The sequence below is a fragment of the Loa loa genome (assembly GCF_000183805.2).
Source record: "Loa loa unplaced genomic scaffold supercont3.15, whole genome shotgun sequence".
NCBI lineage: Eukaryota > Metazoa > Nematoda > Chromadorea > Rhabditida > Onchocercidae > Loa > Loa loa.
In genome coordinates, this window is record NW_018108195.1 from 87624 (window position 1) to 95344 (window position 7721).

At 34.0% G+C, this 7721-nt stretch overlaps 1 protein-coding gene across 1 annotated transcript; it reads left to right on the plus strand.

Moving 5' to 3' along the window:
* Nucleotides 1-866: 866 nt before the first annotated feature.
* Nucleotides 867-3178, plus strand: LOAG_00920 (hypothetical protein). The gene is made up of 5 exons (XM_003136460.2): nucleotides 867-1077; nucleotides 1863-1971; nucleotides 2227-2372; nucleotides 2458-2550; nucleotides 2889-3178. Exons 1-5 carry the CDS (start codon nucleotides 886-888, stop codon nucleotides 3030-3032), a joined length of 684 nt encoding a protein of 227 aa, XP_003136508.1. The 5' UTR covers nucleotides 867-885; the 3' UTR covers nucleotides 3033-3178.
* The last annotated feature ends 4543 nt before the right edge of the window (nucleotides 3179-7721 follow it).

The window sequence follows — 7721 nt, forward strand, 5'->3', positions numbered from 1 at the left end:
TAGTTATCTATCAGTTATAAAGCTCACTGGTTTTTCGTGCATCAAACCATTTTACAGATTCTATAAGGTACTTGACAGTTATTATTTCCAGAAATATTCTTTTAATTTTCGTGTGTAATCGGTGCTTGTCATGTTATTGGAAATAGCAATATCCTCAGCGTGTTTCTTGATTTTATAAAATTTTGTGCTGGAAACAATCAGGTTCTTTCTTTAAATTATTGCAAGAGACATGTTATCGTGCATGACTACTTCTTATGCATTAAAAGTATTTGGATAAATTGCCATTTTATTTAGGTCATTATGAAATAATCATTTTGGAATACCTTATTATTTTGTGAATTGGAAAAATAAGTGAGAAGTTGGGAATGATAGGGAACGACATTGAATGCCTAATTGCCTAATTGCTGGAAGACGTGTAATCCTTATTTGCATAATTTCATTTGGATAAATTGCCATTTAGATCATTTCATCTCGTCATATCGGAAGTACGATTTTGTCGTAATGTTTCATTCATTTATTTGTTTTTTCATTTTTTTGGTCGTCTGGATGGCGGTAATACTAGTGTTTTTCTGTGATACGTTTTTTCTTTTTACCTAAATTTCCATGCTTCCTTTGATTGTTATAAATAAAATTTGTTTTCGAGAATCAATTTTTCATGTCAATTCAAACGTGTGGCAGCGTTCAATTTTAATTTTAAAAAAATTATGTTTGTCCATATTAATTTACGCCGAATTTTGGGCAGCATCCAAAAGAAATTATTTCCCAGGAAATATGGAGTTTTTTTTTAAAATCTTTTAGAGAAGGGTAGTAAGTGATATGCATTGGTTCCGTGAAGTATTACTGAGAGTCTTTTTTTTTTTTTTTTTTTTCAGGGTCTTGAGGCATATGACTGAGAACAAAGAAAGAAAGAATTCGAGACCAAGAGTGTTGTCTTATAAGCCGGGAGTTGATCCGGAAGGCAATTCAAAGGCCATTTTGATCAGACACATTCCATTTGGATTATTCGAGAAGGAATTGTTGAATTACTTCTTGCAGTTCGGTACTGTTCGACGTGTGCGAGTTGCAAGGAACAGAAAGGTGTGCTCATTTTTTCAATCTATTTGTCATGTTATCAATTTATTTATCATGTTATCTTCACATAGATCCTTAGCTACATTCGCATGCGTTTTAATTTTGTTTGCTTCTTGAAATGGAACGAAAATGTTTAGAATCAAGCTGAAAAGCTTCCGCCCATCCTTAAAAGTCAAAGTCTGCAGAACTGAAGGCAGATAAAAGGGTTTTCGAGATCCTCATAGGCCCATAGCTTTTCAAATAATTTACTAACTACCATCTGCAAATAAAGTGGAAACCATTTCCAAGTAACATTTGACAAGCGAGATGAGGATAATACCGTTATTGTTTGGAAAAATTTTTATTGGATGATTTTTTTAATTACCCTTTCTGGAGAAGCCTCATGCGTTTATTTTAAAGGTATTTTGTTTAACGAGTAAGATGCAATGACTAACTTTATCTGGTAGAACGCAAACATTTCTGATTTCCCGTAGGTGAAAAGCTGGTTGATAGACTTACGTTTTAATGAACATCGACCACAACTTTGAAGTGGTTTGATTTTCTGATCGATCACTAAAAGCACTTAAAAACACTTTTCGAATTTAAATCTGTAGATTCTATCAATCGAATCTTTTACTTTCATCACGTCTTTCTTTTTCATATAAATTAAAGCATGAATTTCGACACCTTAGTACCGTTGTATCTTACTAAAATATCTGATATAGAATTATCTTGAGACAGGTTGTAATTTAACATGAACTTATTTATGTAGATTTTATACGGGACATTTTGTGCGACTGTTTTGTTTTCAGACCGGAAATCATAAAGGATGGGCTTTTGTACTTTTCACAGATTATGAGGTAGCGCAGTTAGCAGCTGAAGCTATGGATGGTTATTTAATGTTCGAAAAACGACTGGAGTGTGGGTCTTTTACTAATTTTATAGCACAAAACGTTTTTCCATTAATAAAGGAAAGACGGAAACAGTAGCAGATTTTGCAGAATGGAAAAATTGATCATTTCCTGTCGTTTATCTGTGTTCGTAGTGTAGTGTGGCTCATATTTTTAGAGTGAAAACGCTAAAAGAACCAACTTTCTGTGTTCCCTTGTGATTTAATTTTATGAAAAAAAAAAAATCAAAAACACATACAGGGAAATTTAAAAGTGCTTATTCCAGGCAGAGTAATAAAAAACAAAGATTTTCCGTCCTGTTTATATAAAGGACCACGAATAATTCCGCCACCGTTAAAAAATGCTACTAGGAAGCGTCATGCGAAGAAACTGAATAAGATGCAAAGTGGATGGTGTGAAGAAGCAGCTAAAGTATGCTCCTTTTTCAGAATCTACAATTTCCTCATAAATAGAAGCATAGAGTAACAATGCCTAATGTCTTTTTTCTATGTTCCAGAAACGTCTACTGAAGAATGTAAAGATTAGAACAAATAAATTTGCTGAACTCGGTTATCAGTTGCCACCCATTGTTGGACTCTCGGAAACGAAAGTATTTTCTTTGGATTTTCTGTTAATTCTTCCCTTGTTTTTTAGTAAAAAGTAAATGTGGGGTTTGGTATATTCGAACTAAGGTGCCACTTACTTAAGGCCAGTGTAAGCAAGCAGATTACAATGCATTTTGCTATTAGAGATTATTTAGCAGTGATATTTCTCGGGAACTTTAAATTTTTTTTCTTTAAATTTCCCATTATCACTGTAATGATGGACGCAAGTGAATTTTTACCAATAGCGGATATTACTTCGAACAAAAAAAAAGGAAAAATAAGATAAAAAGACGAGGGGGATGTAAAAGATTTTGTTGATGTGTTCTTCCACCTCTATTTTCAGCAAATAACGCCACTGATGAATAAAACAAGCCTAATTAAAACTGAAGAAATAAAATCAGATGATAGAGAAAGTCAGGTGCAGAGCAAGCAATCAAAAAAATTAAAGAAAACTCTCGTTGCGAAAAAGACTACAAGTGATAGGTAAGAACTCAGCGAATGTGATGAAAAATGGAATAAGAGAAACGAGTTTGGAAGTGTTCTTCAACATCACTGGATTGCATCATAATATTATTGTACTCCGGTTATGTTGTTTATGTTTGATGTTTCGCATCGGATAAAAGTTTTCAGTCATTAACTTTACATGACGTTGATGTTTACGTTAGCAAAAGATTCTGAGTTGTTGGAAATGGGCAGTTGAGTTGATTCTATGATGCGAAAACGTACACTGCTGACTTGTGTTAGGTCAGTATTGGATTAGGATATCGATATAAGTTGGATTGCCTGCAAATGCTTCAGTTCTACTTGGCTCCGTCTCACTTCATTAAGTCCGGTAAGTTACCGCTCCAAGCAATCACTAAGGTCGAGAGTCGAATACAAGTATAAACCGAGATGCTTCCCAAATTATACAGAATAAACGGAATAAGAAATTCTGGACAGGTTCAGCGAATGGATTAAGAATCAGCTATCAATAAAGAAATTGATAGGGAGGTTGCATTCTTAGACTTTTATAATATTAGCATCGATTTCGGGACGTAGTACTACTCTTTGGCGCGCTTTCTCTGTTCCCTTCCTGTTCTCTCTTTTTTCTCTTTTCCCTTTCCGAATTCCACTTGGCTTCGTTCTGTAAGTTTCTGTGCCAATTTTAGCAAAGGTTACCGCTTTAGGTGATCTATCAAGACTTGTTGTTGCTTCTCAGTTCTCATGCCTTCACTTTGCAGTTTCCCAGCTTTGCAACTACCGTCTGCGCTTTCTTGCTACTACCGAATAAGAATTACTAATGACTTTTACCCTTTGAACTGATGCGATCTACTGTTCTTCAAGAAATCGGTAATTATTAAATATGTTCAATGCAGCACTGAATCCTTCCTCATTATTTCATACGGTACTGGCAGAAGTCAAAAAATTGCATAAAAGCACGAATAGGAAGTGTAAAACTATTTTTTTTCCCGGAGTTTCCCATAATTTCCATTCATACCGTATGACCTTTCCCGATTGCAAGGGTCAAGTAGTAGAGGAGCCATTTGATCTGTTCAAATGATTTTTACAGTTTCAATCACTCGCAATGTAATCCCAAATGATAACTGACAAGACGCCACAGGAAATCATGTCTTAGCGATTGATGAATTGGAAGTCTCTTGTTGCACTGATTTAAAAATGAAAATTTATAATTTAGTTCAGCTAATGACAATTTATTTCGGAACTGCTTGAAAAAGTTTGAAGTTGCTCATTGCTTTAGGCTGAGTGAATTAGACTTCAAGTCTAAAGAATTTTCCTCGGAGATGATTTAAAATTTCAGTTTTTATTTGCTAATACGGTAAAACGCTGTAATGAAATAGAGACAATATAATCTAGCTACGTTTCGTTTCATTTTCAAGTTCACCAATTTCCAACTTGTAATTACATTATTCTCGTTATCATATGCATAGAGAATTCAAAGCTTCTAATTGGAATGAAACTCCATAGAAGTTTCCCACGCGCCTTCTCTCCATATCTTTTGTCATATAACAATTTTCAGTCCATAAACAAAACTTTTAAAATATTTTTTCCAATTGCAAAATTATGGTATCAATTGCATATGTCTTTTACTTATGCAGTTAAAAGTGTTGTCGAATGAAGTAGTTACACGTTTCGGCAACAAAACTGATGAAATTATTTGATAAAATCCAACAACAGCAACACTTGACAATCATGTCGGTGGCAATGATAACAATCAAAATGCTGACGACAATGATCATACTATCGATATGATAATGGTGCAGCAATGATCATAATGATAGAATAATGATATGTTATCATCGGTGATACGATGGAATTGGAGTAATAATGAGGTTAGCGATAACGATGATGATAGCAATGATCAAATAAGAAAGCAAGTGACTTTTGACATCATCACTTCTCTGCTTCTCTCTCACCATCCCTATTTCTCTCCCTAAATGCATATTAAAAAATGAACAATTATTAAAATCAATTAGTTGAAATAAGAGTGTGGAAGATTGAATTTGTCTGCTCAGATAATTATATTTCCCGTAACTAGCAGTATTCGAATTTCTACAAACTTCTGAGAATTCATGATGAAGGTAGGACAAATTCATAAAAGTTTTTTACGAAAACTTTAATTACCAATTTATAAACATTAATTAATTTGTGAAATTTAGTGCATATATTGAGCTTGTTTCTCTATCTTTAGATGTCCGTGGAACTATTTTTCTTGGCAACTGATCAGTCTTCTTCTAAATTCTATTTAAATCCATTGTGTTTGAAATAATTGGAACATAATAGTGTTAAAGGTCACGGTAGAAACATGGAGATGGAGATGGTATGAAAAGGAAGTGATATTAATGCAAAACAGGAAGTGTTTAGTGACCTGTTTAGAAGTATGCATCCTGAAAAATGTGAAGAGAGATGAAAAATTACTGAATTGCTTTCAGTTTTCAGACATTTCACTTTAGTCATTTAAAGGATTCATTTTTCCCAAATGTAACAATAATCTCTTTAATCGCATTAATTTATGCACAATCCAGGCAATTTCACTCGATAATTGCCATAATGTACGCAGTAAATAATTACGCCAATTATAGATAAAAGGAGGATGGATGAAGCATCTATTTGTCTGTTTCCTAGAATGAAAAGTCAACAAAAATGAAGAAGCATCAATGCTTCCATCTCTATGTATCCAAAGAAAGGTATATGTGTGTGTGTGTCTGTCTGTCTGTCTGTCCGTCTGTCTGTGTGTGTCTGTGTTGTGTGTGGAGGTGTACGTGGATGTGCAGAAGACCTGCAAACGATTAAATTAATTGATTTCTAGAACTGCGTTAAATTAGTTCGTGTAGAAACTGACGGTGGATGAATGATGTAGGAGGCATCACCCAATTACTCCCTCGTTTACAGCAGTTTACTTTGATAATTGTTAAAGTTAGGAGTGAGCAGTTAATTAATTGTCATGTAAAGGGACAAGACTTCTTACTGAAGACCATCTCGTGAGTAATAGTATCATTTCATAAGTGTTAGAAGAAAAGAAGGAATGGCTATTGTTATAGGTGAAAGAGAAGACCGGATGGAAATCCATCAAAATGCAACTTAATTAACTTAATCAACCCCATCAAAGACAGACAATATTGAAGCTTATTATTCTCCTGTCTACTCCCCTTCCATCTACTGCTCTTCATTTAAGCTTTAGGAGGCGGGGTCTTCAGTAAATAAACCAATTAATTTAGGGTTTGGGGTAAGGAAAAGAAGGAGGAAGCTATATGAATGAATGGGATACGGTAGAATTGTCATAGAGGGTTGCGAGGAAAGAATAGGCGTGACGACAAATTTCCATCGGATGGGTCGAGGAGGACGAAAAGATTGAAGCGACAAAGGGACGTTGCGCCTATTGCCCTTCTAAATTACTGAATTAACAATTCCCAAATAACAACCTCGATTCCTTTCGCCTTCATTGTATCACTGTGTTATGTATTCTTTCTGTCATTTATGAGATTATCTTTATCATTATCATTATAGTTATCGTTATATTTATCAGCAGCATCACTATCATTTTATTGTAATTGTTAACAGCTGATGTTTTCCTCTTCTTTTTCATTATAATCACTTGTTTTTTTTTTTTTTTTTTGTTTGCTATTGTTATAATTAAACTCGACATTTATAGCTTTTCGAGAGAAATGCTAAAATGTGACCATCCATGCTTGACTTATGATCCGGAGGTTGAGGTGCACGGAGAAAAAGGAGTATTATGGGGGAAAAAGATACTGTGAAACACTTAAGGAGAGGGGAAGCTGAATGACCACTTTGAATGACCTGTCAGACAATCAGACTAGAGAAGCATTGTGACCAAACTAAGGTATAAAAGTTGGTGAAATGATGTCCTTTACTTACCTTCTCTACCTAATTGTTGCTCCTCATATATTATTTACTAAAATTCATTCGAAGTCATTATGATATGTATAGCTTGCGGATGAAGTACATTGTTCTGACCGTTGAACTTTTTCCTCATGAAAATACAAATTACCATAGATTCAGGAAAATTAAATCATTAAAGTTGTGCTTTGATCGATTAAGTTGATAGCTTAAGAAGACTGTAACTAAATACCATCATAATGGATATAAAAATGCAAGAATTATCGTATCGGATAAGCACTTTTGGCCAACAAGTGCCTTATTAATTTTACCATTCTATTTCCTTTTATTGCAAATTAACTTATAAATGCTTGCGCAATTGTTTCTGAATTTTTCGAACCGATTCATAAAAAAAAAATGCCGAAATTAGTATACAAATTTAGATAAACATCAAGTTTTGATCCGAAATAACGATGGCGGCCGCAATAGTTTATCACTGAAGACTGACAGAAAAAAGGCGGAAAAGGAGGAAAATTCTTGTCAACAACGAAAACTCCCATTTTACCGCTAAATTTTGTAGGCTAATAAAACTTTTTCTTCTCTTCGATGTTGAGGTTTATTTTTCATGAATTTGCATATTCCATGTTTGCTTGGCTAAAAGACGATAAGGAAGAGTGTGCAAGTATTATAATATTATAAAATAAAACGAATCATTTCCCACAAATATGGAGGTCACGAAAAAGTCTGAAATTAACTAATTGAGGTATCACTGATTAAATAAATATTCAGCAGGATCAGTAAATTCTGAACACTATCCGTTATGCATCATCAAATTCGT